Source organism: Cricetulus griseus, chromosome 2, assembly GCF_003668045.3.
Source record: "Cricetulus griseus strain 17A/GY chromosome 2, alternate assembly CriGri-PICRH-1.0, whole genome shotgun sequence".
Taxonomy (NCBI): domain Eukaryota; kingdom Metazoa; phylum Chordata; class Mammalia; order Rodentia; family Cricetidae; genus Cricetulus; species Cricetulus griseus.
The window spans coordinates 437,877,689-437,897,427 of NC_048595.1; the positions used below are offsets into that span (position 1 = coordinate 437,877,689).

General features: G+C 46.0%; 1 protein-coding gene and 1 pseudogene across 6 annotated transcripts in view; both read left to right on the forward strand.

The window, feature by feature from the left end:
• Armc9 (armadillo repeat containing 9) overlaps window positions 1-19,739 on the forward strand; it is a 119,666-nt gene that overhangs the window by 48,354 nt on the left and 51,573 nt on the right. For all 6 annotated transcript variants that reach the window (XM_035441092.1, XM_035441096.1, XM_027397446.2 and 3 more), the window contains exons 16-19: window positions 638-714; window positions 3,460-3,534; window positions 9,029-9,119; window positions 13,467-13,522. In XM_035441092.1, coding sequence (XP_035296983.1) covers window positions 638-714; window positions 3,460-3,534; window positions 9,029-9,119; window positions 13,467-13,522 — 299 coding nt within the window. The remainder of the gene's footprint in view (window positions 1-637; window positions 715-3,459; window positions 3,535-9,028; window positions 9,120-13,466; window positions 13,523-19,739) is intronic.
• LOC113831621 lies at window positions 16,750-16,838 on the forward strand (annotated as a pseudogene).

Consider the following 19,739-nt stretch of genomic DNA (forward strand, 5'->3'; position numbering starts at 1 on the left):
TTGTCAGAGCCTGCCACTTTCTCCTCTCACAGTTTGGCAGTGTGTTTGGTGATACTGTGTACTCACATAGCACATTATGCTGTTGTCATGGCCACCACCAGCTTCCAAGTTCTTGGGGCTTATGTGGGCTTACTTAATTCTGCACCTCCCTTTGGAGCAGGTGCTAATTATCTACTTTTGTTTGTTTGTTGAGATCAGGTCTCTGTGTAGCCCTGTCCTGGAGCTTACTATGTAGACCAGGCTGGCCTTGAACTCACAGAGATCCTCCCATCTCTGCCTCTCTGGATTATAAGCATGTGCCACCAAACCCACCAACACAATAATCCACATTTATTTATTTATTTATTTATTTATTTATTTATTTTTAAGATTTTATTTTATTATGTATACAATGTTCTACATGTATGCCTGCAGGCAGGAAGCAGGCACCAGATCTCATAATAGATGGTTGTCATGTGGTTGCTGGGAATTGAACTCAGGACCTCTGGAAGAGCAGTCAGTGCTCTTAACCTCTGAGCCATCTCTCCAGCCCAATAATCCACTTTTAAAGGGAGAAAACTGAGGCTCTGAGCGACTAAGTGACTAGCTCGTCACACAGCTCACTTCTGTCTGACATGCTTTGTCTTGCTTCCCACAGGAAAGAACATGTGTGCTAAAGTGGCAGGGCTCGTGCTGAAAGTCCTTTCAGATCTCCTTGGCCATGAAAACCATGAGGTACTCAGGCAGTGCTACTTGCCCTGGGGTAGACTGGGGCACTGTAATGGCGACCTGGGTGCTTATGATCTCACAGGCAAGGGGCTGGCGTTGGGCAGTTTCTGTATTTAACATATATTCCTAATTGTATTTGAGGGTCCTCTGTGTGTGTACGTGTGTGCACGTGCATGAGTAGGCTTGTGTGTGTGTGTGTGTTTACATGTGTTTGAATGCAGGTGTGTGAGGGTGTCCATGAAGACCTAAATTTGATGTTGGTTGTCTCCTTGATTGCTCTCCACTTCATTTACTAAGGCAAGATCCACGAGATTGTGGAACCTGAGCTCTCCCATCCTGCTAGTCTGGCTAACAAGCTTGCCTTGCAGATCCCCAGTCTCTGCCTCCCAAGTTCTGGGATTACTGGCGCCACCATACCTGCCCAGGTTTTACATGGGTACTAGGGATCTGAACTCAGGTCACTCTGTAAAAGTGTCTTATCCACGGATAAGATTCCCACCCCATCCTCTGGCCACTTTTGAAAGCAACTTCACATCTTGCAGGTTTCAAACATTTCACACCTCGCTTTCTCATGCCCTGCCTCACTGATGTAGCCAGGTGCTTGTCCCACCCCACATTCTAGTATCATCTATCACTTTCTGGGTTCTTCCCTGACATTAACACTCCCTGGTCCCCTCTACTGTTTGATATCTGACTGTGGACACGCATACCTCTGATGATATGTTTGTGTGATCTTAATTTGCATAAAAGATGTTTCAATCTAGAGCTCATCAGTTGATAACTGTCCCCTGGGGACCTGTCTCTGTTCTTCATGGCTCTCCTGTTCTAAGCCTCACTCCTGCAATACTCCCTGGCTTTCGCCATGTCCTGGAACATATCTTATTCCTCATAGGCAGGCCTTTGATGGCTTCCAGCTCTGCTGCTACAGTTGTTCTCTGTGACAGCTCCATTCTTGTCCTGTGGGACCCCACACAGAGATTCCTTGGGGTATGTGGCCCTCATGGCTGCCAGGTCATCACAGCATATGTGATGCAGGGCTCAGGTTACCCTCCAGAATGACCCCATTATCATGCAGCTGGTGTTACTTTGTTTTCTAGCCATTTTAAAATATGATAAGTTAACAAGATCATAGATGACAGGTGATTCATCTCTCACTTGCTTTTTACAAATGTTTTTTCCAAAAATAATGGCATCTTGGAGTAGCCCAGCAGGGCCATAACTCTCTACATAGCCCCAGCTGGCAAAAGCTTGAGATTCTCTTGCCTCAGCCTCCAGAGTACTGGGGTGATGACAGCAATTTGTACCTACAGCTAAAGCCGCCACCAAAATGAGCCATATTTTGACACAGGGCATCTCTGTGCTGGTGTGATTGGCAGGACCCTTGGGTCAAGAGGAGCACACATCCATTCCATCCCAAACAGGCAGCTCCGGTCCAGTTCACTCCCCACAGCCACAACACCTCACTGACACTGGCGTCTTCAGCAGGTAGACATTAGGTAGCTGTTACAGTTCATGCTGGGCCTTTTATATTTCAAAGCCAGCGAGTTTTTCACTGCTTCAGTCCTGGCCCAGTTGCTCCCTGAGACTGTTCTTCATTGTGTTCAACTCAGGCAGTTAAGTGCTGCAGGAATCATAGTCTTCCTGTGACTTGTGGAATGCAAATGAATTAGACCAAAGTGTCAGTTCTTATCATCAGCTGTTGCCAGTGTATTTGCTTAAGAGCAATAGAACCTGCCTTTAATCCCCAGTGCCACAAAAACCAGGCCTGGTGTCTCAGGCCCATAAGCCTAGGACTTGGGAAGGAGAGTCAGTAGAGTCAGAAGTTCAAGGTCATCATCAGCTCCATAGCAAGTCAAACCAAGCCTGTCTCAAAAAGAAAAGGTACACAAATACATATGTATATTTCAGAAGCTGCAAGAGTGGGGACTGTAACAGACAAAGGTTGTACTTGTGTGTCCTGTGTTAGATAGCCCTAGTCTTGATGCTCGTATTTGTGTGTACATTGCTATTTATGGAGTTATGGAGAGAGAGACCCTTATCAAATTGAACAGGTAAGAATGTTTAGCTGCCGGGCTGAAGAAATGGCTCAGAGGTTAAGAGTACTGACTGCTCTTCCAGAGGTCGGAGTTCAATTCCCAGCAACCACATAGTGGCTCACAACCATCCATTATGAGATCTGGGTCCTCCTCTGGTGTGCAGATATACGTGGTAGCAGAATGTTGTATACATGATAAATAAATAAAATCTTTAAAAAAAACAAAAGAATATTTAGCTGCATGGTAGCTGGATCAAAGGGCAAGCTTCAGAACTGGGGTCTAGTTTAGAGACAATGTATCCTCAGTTATGAAGTGACATCTGAGCAAGGACAATAGCAGCAGATGTGGGGAAGCAAGGGCTCTTAGCGATAATGGCTCAGAGTGAAAATATTCGGAGTAAATAGCAGAATCCACGTTGACTCCCAAGTTTCTGGTCTGGGTGACCAAGATGTTAGAAATTATGTTAGTTAAGCAGTGACACGCAACAGGAAGAAGATTGAGAGGGCCTGGTGGATGTGGATTTGGATTTGGACTCAGTTGTAGCTCTCACAAACAAATGGAGGTATCTCATGTGAAATGTGCATTCTGGGTCCTGGAGACAGGGATACCAACTCTCCCCTTAGCCAGACTGATCCTGAGTCTGGAATCTGGTCGTTGAGTTGTTAGTATTTGAAAACTTGCAAATAAATGACTGGTCTTTTTTCTCCCCTTAAAGATACAGCCGTATGTGAATGGAGCCCTGTACAGCATCCTTTCCATCCCATCCATCCGTGAAGAGGCCAGAGCCATGGTAAGAGGATGTGCTGAGCTGGGCATAGCAGTTCACACTTGTAACCTCAGTACTTGGGAGGGTGAGGCAGGAAGATCGCTGCAAGTTTGAGACCAGCCTGAGCTACATTGTGATTTTGAGGCCAGTTGTCTCAAATTAGACTCTCTCTCTCTCTCTCTCTCTCTCTCTCTCACACACACACACACACACACACACACACACACACACACACACACACACACAGCCCTGAATAGTTAGTTCAAAGGCTCCTCCCAACACCATAAGTCAGAGCTGTGGAAGAAGGTTCTCTCTGCTTCCCCCAGGGCAGGTCTTCAGACTCCCTAAAACTGTATGTAAACGATTTTGTGTGTGTGTGGTTTTCTAAAGGGAGAATCTGTTGCTTTTATCAGATTTTCACAAGGATCCCTACATTGTAAATGGTAAAGAGCTACAGTGTTGGGAAAACTCTAGAAAGCTTCTTTTGCAATGTTGGAGGTGTTTTTTGGCAGTTGACAAAGCTGCTTTGCATCTCAATTGCAAGCAAATAGAGTTTTACTTACTTTGTTTACATTTGTGCTCATATTTGAAGTACAACAACAACGGCTGGGTGATTAGTGTCTTATTTTGAGAGGACAGTTGTTTCTAAAGCTATCCAGCAAAACCACTAACGCTTTTACCTTTTTCCTAATGCTATATGAAACCAGAGTAACTGTGTACATAGTAAATTCTGTGGTGAAGGGATTAAATGTGTTTCTATACTCAGAACACAGGAGACCACAAGAACATTCCATCCACTGGTTTTGTTTTTTTAAGAGAATTATTAAATCTTCTAGTTGGTTAAAATAGTGTCAACAGTTAAACAAGACATGTTTCACCTAAGAACCGTCTGTATGAATACACCCAACAATGGAACTTAATTGCCTTCAGTATTAAAAGTAACTAATATTTAGGTGTGGCAAAATGGCTCAGTGGGTAAAGGCACCTGCCACCAAGCCCGACAACCTGAGTTCTACCCCAGAATCTGAATGGTAGAAGATAATTAATTCCTGGGAATTAACCCCTGACTTCCACATACACACGGTGGTACACAAGCACACTTGCATGTACACACACACACACACACACACACACACACACACACACACACACACTAGGTCTTCTTGCTCACTGCTCTTTCCCATACTGGGAGAGGTGCTTCCTCCTACTTAACCCTCTCAGCAGTCCCTAAAGGACTGACTGTGCTGTGTCCATTTCCTTGCTGATGACTTTGGAGTGAACTTCCCTGCCTAGAGTCACACAGCCGGGGCGCCTATGTTTCCTTCCAGAGCTTTCCACACCTGTGCTGCAGTATCACCCTAGAAATTAAAACCTCTTTCCCTTCCTTCCTCCCTCTCCCCCTGCCCCCTTTCTCTGAAGTACCAAGGATGAAACGAATGTGGCTTAGTGGCTAACAAAGCACTCTGCCCCTAAGCCATACCCCAGCACTAATGCAGTCTTTAGTCCAATGAGGAATTTGGCCATAGTAGGTTGTTTTCTCTCACTGTATTACTGTCATTTCTATTGGGACAAGCTGAGCATCCCTCATGTAAAAATCTAGAAATGCCTCAGCGGGTAGGACTGCCACACTCTTCTTGAGGGTCTAAGTTCAGTTCCCATCACTCACATTGGGCAGCTCATACCCACCTGTAACTCCAGTGTACTCTTCTGGCTTCTGAAGGCACCTGCACACATGTGGTTGGCACAAACTCATGCATGCACTCACATGTGGACATATACATAAAAGTTAAGTATTTAAAATATAGGTCTTAAATGTATACATGCTGTTATTGTTTTTTTTAAAAAGAAGAAAAGAGAAATTGCTGAGACAGACATATTGACTATAAGTTTATTATAAGGCCCGGCAGAATGGGGAGACTAAGAAGAGGAACAGGGTAAATGGCTGACCGCCATGGCCGGTCGCCATAGAGAGACAGAGCGCACAGAGCGCACAGAGAGCGGGACAGGAACAGAGAGAGAGAAACAGAGAAACAGAGAGCGTAAAGGGGCAGGGACTTATCTTTTAAAGGGGTCCTCTGCACCTGCGTGCAGACTTCTTTCCCATGGAACCTTGGGCTGACCAGGGTATTGCCTTAGTGGATTCCACCAGGTAACAGGGGCAGGCCAGCATAATGCCTGAACCTTTCACATGCAAGGATCAGTGATACACATATTCAATAACAAAGTACACCTAATTAAAAAAGTACAGAATCTGAGATGCTCAAAAAGTCACAAATTTTTTGAGCACAAACATGAACCCACAGGTGGAAGGTTCTCTCCATGAAACTGTTTCATTCACAAAACTGTTAAAGATGTTGTATAGCCAGATTGGGTAGCGGGTAGCGCATGGTCATATATTTAGCAGACAGAAGGAGTATCATGAGACAGTCTCAGAAATAGCAACACATAGTGTGTGTGTGGGTGGGTGTGTGTGTGTGTAATATTGTATACTATGTAAAATTTTCTTGAGGCTACATATAAAAGATATGTCAAACTCGGACTTCATTTTCACTGTTTTCTCTAATGACAGCTAAGTTCTTTCTGCTTGGCACACTGTGTACTCTGAGACATGTACGTGGCTAGTGATGAGTTCCTGCTGTCTTTCCCATCTCATTTGTGCAGGTTTATCTGAAGTGCCAGGTTGTTGCTTTTAGGATAAAATACCAGGTTTTGTTGTTTATTTTTGCGCACAGGGTCTCACTCTAGCCCAGGGAGTCCTGGAGCTCTTGGTCCTCCTGCCTTGGCCTCCTGAACGATAGAACTACAGGCATGTGCCACCACGCCTAACAGAATACTGTTATTTTTTATACCTACTCATTACTATAATTTAGATTAAACATTACCTACTATATGTGGTTTTAAAAAATATATGTGAAACTTTTCATTGGAGTATTTGCTATGAAGAAAGTGTTAAAACAATCCTCCTAACTACAGACAGGCTGAGCTGTTTATTTTCCACGTGCTAACTAAGCCGGAGATGTGAGAACAAGAGTCAACTAGACTAAAATGATCTATAAAGATATGGGCAGATAATCCTCACAGAAGTCACCTCTGGGAGAAAAGAGCTTGAATGAGTTCTTTGTTTTCAGCTATTCCTTAGCTGCTCAGTAACCATTGTGGTCATTGGCATGTTGAGGTTGAGCACATGACTGTCTCCTAATGATAGCCCTCGACTCACCCTTGTGGGGATGGAAGTGGGGAAGAGTCCACTGTGTGAGACAGAGACAAAAAGTTTTGCTCTTCTGGAAGCCAAGGTCTAAAGCAGACGGTTGTAGGTGACTATAGGTCAAGCCCAGGTATTGACTGTAGGTCAAGCTGACTGGCCCACAGAGTTGGCACAGTGTCTCAATCCTGTTTGAAATGCTGTCCTTATCTCCAGGACATCCACCAGCTGTTCCTCTCTCAAAAGCAGACCATTTCTTCAAGGTCTACTCTCTAGGCTGCCTGTCCCTGCCTCTCGTGGAGTGCTGTGGTCCTCTAGGATTCTGGCCAGCCCTCGGATCTTCTCACTCTACCCACTGGGGCACCTCATTTACTCCAGGGCTTCAGCTGCACTCTCCCTCCTACACCCAGCAGGTGCCATTTTACCACTCACTAAGCACCCCTTTTGTGCCATCCACTGGATTAGGTACCATTTATTATTAGGTATAATTTGCAAAGGTGAAGTGCTCAGTTCTTATATACAGTTACATATGGACCTTATATCTTGAGAGACCCAGACATCTACATAAGTAGTACCAATGACTTATCTTGTCTTTGGGAGAAGTTGATGGATGGGACCCAAGATCACATTCCAAACTCCACATGATCAAAACAGTATGGAATCTTTTTGATTCTGTTAGAGCTAGCCATCAGCCCAGGCCGTGTTCTCTTTTTAAATAGGCTAGTCTAGACACACGAGCTCTAGGAGGATCTTTGTGAGATTGAGACTAGCCTGGTCTGTTTATATAGTGAGTTCCAGCCAGCCAAGACTGCACAGTGAGACCTTGTCTCCAAAATACATAAATGAATAAATAAGTAAATCAATTGGTTAAATTGAGAAAATAAAATATGGACCATATCGGGTCCTATCACCACAAATTCAAGGGCAAGTGGTAGGCAGTTTGATGAGTGTTTGCCTGCCAGTGAGCCAGCCTCTCTGGATGCCAGTAGCTGTGTTTTGGGTTCATTCTTAGACCTGCTTCTCCTCTTGGTGCCAAGAAAACACCTTGTTTGGTCCAGCACGGCACATGTACACATTCCAGTGCTTCAGGGGAGGAGGAGGGTCCTTTGCCTGAGTTAGTATCTTATCTCCAAGTTTGCTTTAGTTCTTTTAGCTAGAGTGGGAAATTCTAGTGTCATTGTGTTAGAATGGCCCAGTGTAGTAGCTCTATAATTTGTATGGTTTTTCTTTTAGTTTTATGTTTATGGGTGTTTCACCTGCATGAATGTGTGTACACTTGCATGCCTGGTGCCCAAGGAAGCCAGAAGAAGGTATCAGATCCCCTGGAGCTAGAGTTACAGACAGCTGTGAGCTACCATGTGGGTGCTGGCAGTCAAAGCTGGGTCTCTGTAAGCTCAGTAAGCACTCCTAACTGCCTAGCCATCTCTCCAGACCTGTCATTCTTTCTTCAAAAATTTAGTAAGGCCCATACCTTTAATCCCAGCACTTGGGAGACAAGGCAGGCATATCTTTTAAGTTTAGGACTAGCCTGGTCTACATAGTGAGTTAAAAATCAAAAATCTAGTTAATTTATTTGGAAGGTGGGGCGGCATGAGCACATAGAAAATCAGTGGCTTCTCCTTCCTGCTTTGCTTTCAGGCAGTGTCTCTTGTTTCTGGCGCTGCCCTTCATACTCCAGCCTGTTTTACCTTCCTGTTTCTACCTATTGTCTCCCATAGGAGTGCTGGGATTACAGTTGTACACTGCCACGTCTGGCCTTTCATGTGGGTCCCAGGGGTTGTACTCAGGCTTGTGTGGCCAGTGCTCTGACCTGCTTTGACCTGTCCCCTCTATCATTCTTTTGATAGACTGGAAATTACGGTTGTTTGAAAAGGCCTCTATTTGTTTAAAACATGTGACTCAGTTTTTCAAAGATCATAAATGACCCTAAAATTCAGAACAGAGTGTGTATAAACTTTGGGGAAACATGGGAAAGACGTCACCTCCCCAGACTATGTGTTTGTCCAACTACAGGCAGTGGTGTGCATGTCCCACAGGTGCTGGGACACAGGCACACAGTGCAAGCTCTTGGTGGTGTCAGTTTTTCCTAAGTGTGTTATAGTGTGATCATCAAATTGGGATAGTCAACCAAGAAGAAAACAATTTCACTGTGAAGTCTTAAATGGATGTTTAGTACAAGCAGATGATTTTTATCTTAAATAGCCTTTCCCCAAAAGAAGAAAAAAGTATCTTTTGGATTAGATGAAATTACCCCACTGAAAAGTAGTCCTCACTATATCAACACTGAGATGTTTGCTGTCTCTGCACTGTTCCTAGGGAATGGAGGATATCCTGCGATGCTTCATCAAAGAAGGCAATGCCGAAATGATCCGCCAGATAGAGTTCATCATCAAGCAGCTGAATTCTGGTCAGTTTCATGGGAGGTCTCTGTCTTATCTTTCGAATTGGTCACGTGTCAGAAAGATACACAAGCTTTCTCATGGAGGTTCTCGATGCCTGGTGTCATTCAGGAGGCTTCTGAGTCAGATATGGGGGTGCACACCTGTAATTCCAGCACTAGAGAAGCTAAGGCAGGAGGATCATAATGAGTTCAAGGTCAGCCTGGGCTACATAGCAAGACTCCATCTCAAAAATATAAAAAACAAGCAATATAGAAGCCTTTAAAGAAAGTAGAGGGGCCAAGTTCAACACATGAAAGTTCCATAGGACAGTTCCTGCTCTACCTATCTAAGGCCCTGGATTCCATATACTCTCTCTCTCTTTCTCTCTCTCTCTCTCTCTCTCTCTCTCTCTCTCTCTCTCTCTCTCTCTCTCTCTCTCACACACACACGCCCCCTCCCCCACAATGGGGATGTGAGAGCCAGGGAACTAGCTCTGTCATTGAAGTGCTTGCTGTGCAAGTGTAAGGACCTGAGTTTGAACACCAGCACCTATGTAAGAAAAGCCAGGCATGGTGACAAGCACTTGTAATCCCAGAACTGGAGATTTGGAAACAGGCAGATCCTTGAGGCTCACTATCCAGTCAGCCTAGCCTAGGTCCCAAAGAGAGACAGTGTCTCAACAAACAAAGTGGACAGCTCCTATGGAATGACACGCAGGGTTGACCCCCCCCCACACACACACACACATACATGCATGTGTACATCCTTCCCCACAAGTTTAGCAAGGTAGTCAAGGCCAGATTGTCCATATTAACATCTCTTATCACAGTAGAGATCTCTTATCACAGTAGAGGTGTATGGTCAACAAAAAGGAGGTCAGAACAATTCCTGAGGCCTTCTCTTCCCTTGTCAGACCTCTTTATGAGCCCCTCCTGTCCCCTCTTAAAACCTGTCCCACTGATAAGGGCAACTTTCCCAGGTCCTGTGGCCAGTCAGTGAAACAGATGCCAGTCTTTCTAGAACCATGTAGAAAATGTCACCATGTCACCATTCAGGAAACACGTGCTGGTGTCACCTGGCAGCAGGGAGGAGGCAGCACGGTCCCCTCTTTCCAGCCACCTCCATTACCATGACACACATCTGGCAAGAGAACAGAGAAACCTTGTGTGAGGGCAGGGAAGTCATCTCTCCCCGTGCCTCCCCTGGCATGAGCAATACAAGTACAGTTCCATTCAGCACACACCAAAAGGCACAGTGTCCCATCTCTCTTCACAACCCAGCACACCAGGGAGACCCCCACGGGTAGCCATCTTCCACTCACGGTTCCCAGTCTGGGCTGTGTCCTTACTAATGAAATCGTAGTCCTGGAGGCAGGGGAAGCTTTGAAATTCTCAGGTTGTCCCAGCAAAGTGGAGCTCTGGTGAAGCCTAAAGGAAAATTCCAGCCTGGGGCAGAAACATACAGAATATGCAGCCAACAACAGTAGGGAGGTTTGTCACCTGGCTCAGGCCCAGGCCACAACTCCAGCGATGCATGAGGTGGCCAGCAGATAGGTGCTAGCTCATCATAGAGAAAGGTTAGAGACACCAGTCAGTATTCCAGGCAGAAGCAAGGCAGAGCAGGACCCTAACCTGTTGAATGGGGCCGCCATGTTCAGGACAAGCCTTCCTACTCAGTTGCTGTCTTAACTGCCAGTCACCTCAGTGTCCTGTGTTCGTTCCTTTTTGTTGCTGTGGTGAGGTATCTGGTGAGGCACACAAGGAGGGAGGGAACCGTGGTGGATTCCATGGCAGGCAAGGGTGACTGAGGCAGGGGACAAATGCGCTAGGCAAACAGAGCTTAGTGAGAAGCTTTATTAGAAAGGGACAGCGGGGAAAGGAAAGAGAAAAGAGGTAAAGAGACACAGAGACACAGAGACAGAGACAGAGAGGACAGAAGAGAAGAGGGAGACAGGGGAAGGCCTGTCTGCCTCAGGGGAACAGCAGGAAAGAGAGCGTTAAGTGTGTGGGGTCTTTCTTTTAAAGGGTCCTTTGCACCTGCGTGCTGACCAGAGTACTGCCTGAGTGCATTCTGCCAGCTGACAGGAGCAGGCCATCATAATGCCTGAATCCTTACAAGGGGTCCCTTTTAGCCAAAGTTTGAAGGAACAGTCCATTACAGCAGTATGAGCTTGAGGAAGCAAGCCCCACTGCAGCTGCAGTCAGGAATGCTGAGATTAGAGAGAGAGGAATAGAGAGACTAGAGACAGGAATACTGAGACTAGACTAGAGAGAGGAATGGAGAGAGACTAGAGACAGGAGTGCTGGTGCTCAGCCCACTTTCTCTTTTTCTTTCTCTCTCTCTCTCTCTCTCTTTCTCTCTCTCTCTCTCTCTCTCTCTTTTGTTTTGTTTTTTGATGTTGTTTTTGCTTTTTGAGACGTGATTTCTCTGTGTAAGAACCCTAGCTGCCCGATTTGTAGACCAGGCTGGCCTTGAACTCCCAGAGATCCAACAGACCTCCACCTGCCTCTGCCTCCCAAGTGCTGGGATTAAGGACATGTGCCAACATGCCTGGTTCACTTTATCTTTTTCATTTAGAAATTCAGCCTGTGAAATAAGAGTACCCATATTTAAAGGGTGTCTTCCTACCCAGTTATCCCAATCCAGGAACCTGCCCAGAGATTTGTTTCCATTGGTGATTCTAAATCCCATCAAGGTGGCAGTCAAGATGAGTCATCAGTCTTCAAAGCCACACACAGAAGTGAGCTTCACTAATCTCCCAAGCATCTTTTACTTTAGTTGAGTTGGTTTAGTTTAGTTGAAAGCCTCATAGGGGGCTTTCTGGCAAGTCAGTAGCCACCCATCCCATCCATCCACTAGGCGTTGGGTTCTTCCACAACGGATAGCCCTATTGGGAGTCTCGATGCAATGCTGAGAGAGATGGTGGCTTGTTGAAGGCTACTTGGAGGAGAAAGTAACTCATATTTGGGTGTTGTCTGCTATGTACCTGATCTAGATCCCTTAGTTCTGGTGTGTGCTGTAAAATCCTCCCAGCTCTTCCCTCCACCCCTTTCCCAGGGTCTGAGGAAGTAAGCAGTAAGAAATGGCTCATTCTCTGGTTCCTAGTACCGTGGACTTGTTCATCTGTGTACACTCCAATGACTGCATGATGAGCCTCAGCCTTTGAGAACTTAGGTGCTGCCAACACCCGCCTTCACCTTGTGGGAAAGTCATTGGTGTTATAGCATAGCCCTTCCCATTTAGGTTTGTCTGCTCTAAGAGACAGAGGAGGCACCGTGGAAGAAATCAGACTATGTCCTTCCACCCCCAACAAAGAACTGCCAGGCCCCTGCTCTGACTCTTCAAAGCACACAGCATTGTGGGAAAGGCAATGTCCCACTCCCTTGCAGCTCCATGATAAATTCATGCATCTCCCTGGTGCTGATGCCTGCCCCTGTTCCCCTTTGCTTGCAGGCTAAGCCATAAGTTACACGGTGTGGAGCTTCCTGCCACCACACATCCCACCCTAGAAGCTCTGAACCAGAAACTCTCCTTGTTCATGGGATTTTGAAAGTTCTTTTGTTCAGGCCTGATTATGCTGTACATGGTAGCAGTCTCTACTAATGCAACTCCCCAGTTTTGAAGGGAGGACTCTTTCCTCTCTCCCTTCAAGACCCCTTCATGGCATCTCTAGTATAAGCGCTAGCTCTCCTAATCTCCTCCTTCAAGGCCTGGTCATGGCCCCTTGTGGTCAGTCTGTCTCCGTGTCTGTCTCTCTGTATCTCTCCCCTGCTGCCAGCCCCCATAATGCTCATCTGAAGGGTGACCTCATTTTAGCTCCTTTCCCAAACCTACATCTTCAAGTTAGAGCAGAATGGGCTTAAGAAGTGGAACCACAAACCGGACCCTGGTTCCTTTACCTCAACTTGTTGCCTGGGGTCTGATGATCAGCAAAGCTGCCATGAGGACTAAATGACGTAGCACCTGTTGCAGAAGCTAGAGGGCTTCCTGAAGTAAACACTAGTTCATTTTCCTACTATGCAATTCTCTCGAGTTTTGTGTTCATAAGAATAAGAATAAATACGATCTGATAAAAACAAAGTGTGTTTGAGGTTGCTAAGATTGACAGCAAACTGGCTGAAACCCTTGGGTTGGGGATGGCCAAGAGAGTAAATGGGCATAACAATGAGTGATGGATCGGGAGGGTGAAGTGTGGTGATCAGGAGCTCGCTCTCAGAGCTGCCGAAGTGTCATGCTCTGAAGCTGTCAGGGTGTCGGCCGGCTTTGTGGTCAGGAGCATGACTCTTCATATGATGCTCACATGAATGCACTGGCTGACGTTCAGGGACGAGGGCCAAGCCTTGTGCTCTTTCTGATTGATTTTTTCTTTATAGAAGACTTACTGGATGGTGTTCTTGAATCCGATGATGATGAAGATGAAGATGATGAAGTAAGTTGAAGGCTCTTGAAACAACACAGAAATCCCTCATACTCAAACCCCTCCGTGTCCCTTCTGTGTCCTGAACACTTAGGCACACATGGTGTCTTCCTTACAATGTGCCTATCCTTACAGTTCTGGGGTTAGTGGAAACTTGGTGTGCTGTCCTTCGATAGCCCTCACACGAGGCCTCTTGTGGCTACCCTCATCCTCCACACCCTCTCTCCAGGTGGCTGGCATCTTCCAGTGCTCCAGCATGGACGTTTTATAGGTCAGAAGCTGAGCTCCCAGAGGGAAGGAGCAAGTTTCCCATCCTCTCTGGGCTCCCAAGTCTTAGCACAGTCCTCCTGCGGCATTTGGCTCAATATACATCTAAGCCCAGTCCAGACTGGGGCGTGGACATGGACCCCATGACACCTGTACACTTCACAGATGCAGCTTTGTACCTCCTGTGGCTTCTAGGGGAAGGTGAAAAACCATAGTTCTTCTCTGTGAGTTTTTTGCTCTGAAGGGCTGTGAGCCCTTGCCTATCTCCTTGGAAACAGGAATGCTCTGGACAAGGGGTCCTGTCTGGTTTGGAGCTGGCAGAACCAACCACTTCACTTCACTGTCCTATTTTCATTCTTTTGGTGTAGGTTTGCCAGCTGTGACAAATCTAACCCTGGTCCCCAGAAGTTAGTTAGCACACCAAGTCTTGGTAAGGTGGGTAGAAGACAGTAACTTGGAGGCCGTAGGCAGCAGCTAAGATGTCAAGCTTCTTTGTGGCTTTCACCTCAGACCTAGAAAGGACAGACATGTTATCCTATCATTCTGTGGTGACAACATGACCCTTCTTCGTTCTATGTGTGGGGAGCAGTTAGGGCAGATGTGAATACTGGGAGCATCTTCTCTGGGAATGGATGCAGGAAGATGGATTTATAGTTGTGGTTCTGCTCTGTCAGTTTACAGACTGCTTGGTAAAAGCCAAGTTTGTGTTCCCCAGAGGCATCAGTGAGGCCATGGTTATTTAGGATGTGCCAGGTAGCTAATTTCCCCTGCAGCCCAGTTCCCTCCCTGCCATTCCTCTTCTGGGCTGCAGGTGGCACCAGTGTGCACTCTTGTTTCTCAGGCCTGTTGGGTCAAGGGAGCCCCAGATCTAGCTACTGTCCTCTCCATAGGGGACAAAGAGCAGCCCTGTGCCACAAGGAAAGCTGCTGTGGTAAGACTTGGCTTAGCACAGTCAGCAGACTTTATGTAAAGGGGAAGGTTGGCAGTGTGTCAGGTTGAGAGGGCCACATGGTCTCAGTTTGAACCATTCAATTCTATCCTTTAACACACAGTGGCTTTGGGGAAAACAGGCTGTATTCCCTGAAACACTAAAAATTAGAAAACTATATCATTTTCATGTCATTTAATTTTTTCCAAATATTTAAAAGCATAAAGTTCATCCTCTCAAAACTAACAAACATGGGCACCTGCATTCAAGGCTGTTGCTGCCACCTAAGGTAGAGGCCAGCTGCTGGCCTCACCTGAGTAAGGCGATTTGTGCTTGACATTTTAATAGCTCTGAGTTAATCATTTCATTCTATTAACTTCTTGTCACCTTATCCAAAAAACGTTCCTCTCAAGTTCTGTTCTTTCCCCCACCTGTGTCATCTTTGGGGACTTTGGGGGTTTTTGTTGTTGTTGTTTTTGATGGTTTCTTTTATATTGTGTAGAGACCAGGGTCTTGGTTTCCCAAGTGCTAGAATGGTAGCCATGCCTGGCTTGTTCAGTTGTTTGGCCACTAATCCTTTACTTTTCTATTATAGCAGGGATTCATTTGGCCCAAGTGTGCTGGTTAATACAGGGACTTGACTTGTGCACATCCTCCGTGGCATGCAGCAGTCTGCTGCAGAGCACGCATGGACCCAGGGCTCGGGATTTGCTGCTTTTCCTCAGGGTTTTACTTTCAGCCTGGTCTTAGTCAGGCCTTCTGCTGCTGTGACAAACTGCAATCAAACACAGTCTGCAGAGGAGAAGGCTCATCTGGGTTATGGCTTCCACATCACAGTGCATGATCCAGGATGTCAGGGTAGGAACTCTAAGAAGGATCCAAGAGGCAGGAACTGAGGCAAAAGCCATGGAGGAGTGCTGCTTACTGGCTTGTTCCTCATGGCTTGTTCAGTTTGTTGAGTTTTTTGGTTTTGTTTTATTTTGGTTTTTGTTTTTTTGTTTGTTTGTTTGTTTTTGTTTTTTTGAGGCAGGGATTCTCTGTGTAAAATAGCCCTGGCTGTCCTAGAATTTGCTTTGTAGACCAGGCTGGCCTGAAACTCACAGAGATCTACCTGCCTCTGTCTCCCAGGGCTCTGGATTAAAGGCTGCACCACAATTGCCTGGTCAGTTTATTTATTATACTCTCTTGGACCACCTGCCTAGAGACAGCACCACTCACATTGGTTTGATCTAGACCCTTCCACATTAGTCATTTAAAAAAAAAAAAAAAAAAAAGTGCCACAGACCTGCCTACAGGCCAGTCTGATAGACACATCTCTGTTGAGGTTCCTCTTTTCAGATCACTCTACTTTGTGTCAAGTTGACAAAAAAACCAACCAGAGCTGAGGGTGGTGTCTGAAAACATTTGTCACAGTAACTAGGCTTCTCAGAATTTCCTTAAAGAGGTTTTATAAGAAAAACAAAAGAACAAGGTCAAAAGTGACACTGATGACTGGAGCCAGCATGTCCCTGGCTTCCCTCCTCAGTGACCCTCACAGTGAGCTGGCGCGTGTTAGCAGGAGCCATTTATGGACAGTCTGCTGGGTCTGCTTTCACCAAGGCCGGGTACCACTTTCTTATTGGCAGAGAGCAAGAAAGAGTGGCAGGTGCGGCTGAAGTCTAGAAGTACTCGAGTAGCAGTGCTGCCATCACCTCTCACGGTGACAACCCTGAGGAAGACAGACAGAAGTATTGTCAGTGCACCAGAATCGAACCTCTCTCACTTTGTAGTACAGGAAGTTTTTTAGATTTGTATTTGGACCCAGTACAATGGCTGAAGTCACTTGCACTTGGCAGCTACAGAGTGGTGGCTGTGCAGAGTGACCCGGGCACCACACGAATCCTGCTGGCCTTGCTTTACACCGAGCTGAGATCTGTGTATGCCCCCTTCTGCCTCACTGCAAGTCCTTAAGGGGACTCAGATGCAAAATCTAGTTTTCCTTCCATGGGTCTCAAAATGCAACTGTATCTAATGTGTTAAAGAAAAAAAAAACAAAACTCGGTGCTTGCTTCGGCAGCAAATATACTAAAATTGGAACGATACAGAGAAGATTAGCCTGGACCCTGCGCAATTCGTGAAGCATTCCATATTTAAAAAAAAAAAAAAGAAAGAAAACCTCAATTATGTTGAATAGCCACCCATTTATAACTAAAAATTGAAATTACAGGCCATTTGGGGACACTGAGATGAGAGCAAACACAGCAGGGTGTGGAGGTGCTAACTCTCAGGAAGGAAGCTGAGGCAGGAGGATGTTGAATTCAAAGCCAACATGGGCTACATAGTAATACTTTGTCTCAAAAAAATTCATAAAGTTAAAGTGAACAGTGCTTAAAACAAAGCAAACATATAAATCCGCAGGCCTGAGAGTTATAGATTCATGTGCCCATGCAGCAGAAAGGTGTGGGAAGCCACACCCTTTTTATTGACAGGAGGGGGAGAGGAATGAGGAAGTGTGGGTGGGAGGTCCAGCAAGGGAGAAGTGAGACAGGAAAGTGGACGTGGCAGGGCTGAAGCCATCTGTCCAGTTTGGGGCCACAGGACAGTAAACTGAGAAGCAGGGCACAAGAAAACGGCAGTACTCAGTATATTCCATTCTTCACACGGTGTGGGCACATGCAGAAAAAGGCAAGGATGAAGGCCATTTGCGTTTGGTTTAAAATGAGAAAAAAACTAAGCATATCCATCCACGGCTGGCTGCTGGCAGACATGAGACTGGACAGACAGTCAAGAATGGGAAAGGAAGCCTCAGAGGGGTTTCTCTACATACCTAGGCCAGGCTGGCCTCAAACTCACAGAGATCCTCCTGCCTCTACCTCCTGAGTGCTGGGATTAAAGGCTTGTGCCACCACTGCCCGGCTCTCATTATCTTCTAAATTGCTTCATGGGGGCTGAATGTGTAGATCAGTTGGTAGAATGTTTGCCTAACATGCACAGAGCCCTGGGTTCAATCCTCAGCACCACAGAATCCATGCTTGGTGCTATGCACCTGTAATCCCAGCACTCAGCGGGTAGAAGCAGCAGATCAGAAGTTCAAGGTCATCCTCCTTGATAACATAGTAAATTTAATGTTGGCTTGGGGTACATGAGACCCTGTCTCAAATGAAAGAGAAAGATGGGGGGGGGTCCATAAATAACTTGCTTCTTACATTCTTTTGGTCCATAAGGCTCCAGGCCCATTTATTTTCCAGGGAAATAAAAGCAGCGTTCTATAAGCTTTGGAAATGCATTGGAGAGAATTCGCAGTGCCAGTCAGCGGCTGGGCAAGGGTTCAGATGCTCCCATCGAGTGCTTGGACGAACACTGCTATCTCATGTGCTTTATTTTTATGATTAACATGAGCATGGTGTTGCTTAGGGGCTGGAAAAAATCCCAAGGGCCAGCTCAGTTCCAATGACCTCATCCCCAAGGAGGTTTCCTTGGTGTGTGCTCAGATGAGGCTGGTGCGTCAGCTTACACATGGCTTTAAGTGGAGAGAAAATGCCTTCCTGGACTATTTAAGAAGACTGATTTTAAAACAAATATTCTCTCCCTCTTAGCAAAGTAGGTTTTAGTGCCAAGAGCTGTCAGCCATGTACATTTGCTTGTAGGATCCATGTGAGTGACCCACAGTTTCCTTCCGTCCTACCTGTCCTTCATTATGTACTGAGCAAATATTTAAGGACCTTGAAGTAACCATGTTCTAGGAAATACAGGAGGGATTAAAAACAAAAAGATTCCATGAGACTATCTGTGACTGTCGGTGCCTCCACAGAGGGCGTGGTCCATCCCCATGCCCGCTTGTGCTCTGTCACTTCACCCGTGTTCTCGCCTGCATTCTGCCCTGTGGTTGCTACTGTTCCACTCTCACAGATGAGCAGACACACAGGAAAACGGTCTCTCCCCAAGTGCATGAAGCTAGAGAGTGAGCAGTGCAGCTGGGATTCATACACATGTGGTGTGAGGCATAAAGCATGCCCCGAGCTACAACCCTGGTGTGGCCTCTAGTCAGACACTGATGGACACAAAATGGACAGCAGATGGAAGAAAATAAACAGGCAGTTACAGATCCAAAGGGGGAAGGAGATGGAAACTGCTAAGGCGGAAAAAGGGGGGGGCGCATTCTAAAATTCTGGAAGACAGGCTGGGCCAAGAAAAGCCTAGGGGGCTGGAGAGATGGCTCAGAGGTTAAGAGCACCAACTGTTCTTCCAGAGGTCCTGAGTTCAATTCCCAGCAACCACATGGTGACTCACAACCATCTGTAATGAGATTTGGTGCCCTCTTCTGGTGTGCAGATATACATGGAAGCAGAATGTTTTATACATAATAAATAAATAAAATTTAAAAAAAGAAAGGAAGGAAGGAAGGAAGGAAGGAAGGAAGGAAGGAAGGAAGGAAGGAAGGGAGGGAGAAAAAGCCTAGCATGGAGAGGAAGTGCAGCCAGCTGGAAGAAGGCACACAGCAGGGACAGGAATCCACCAACCATAGACTTGATTCTGCCGCAGCCCCGCCCCGCCCCGCCCCGCCCCAGGGAAGCTTGCTTATCACTCAGGTGAATGTGGGCTTTTTTGAGAGACACATGTGCTCTTGTCTGTATGTTTTGGCAATGGTTTGTGTTGCAGATAGAGATCTAATATAAATATACAGACATGTACAGATGTATAATGGCCTTTTTCTTTTGTTAATTTTCTTTGGAAATCCTTCCACGTAGGCAGTGCAGCTAACCTATGTTTCTCGATGTGATGAGTGTACAGTTGACCAGGTTTGGTACTTTAAGCAGTACTAGAGAAAACATAAGCATCTAATTTGCTGGAGCTTTTGTTTATATGCTCTCTTGCTTGCTAGGTCAGGTATATGTAGTTCTAATTACAATAGATTTCAACAGATTGATTTTTTTGTTTGTTTGTTTTTACTTTTAGACAGAATCTTATGTAGCTCAGGCTGGCCTTGAACTTTGTTTTTACCTGAGGATGACTTTGAATTTTCATTCTTTTTGCCTGGGTCTCCTAGGTGCAGAG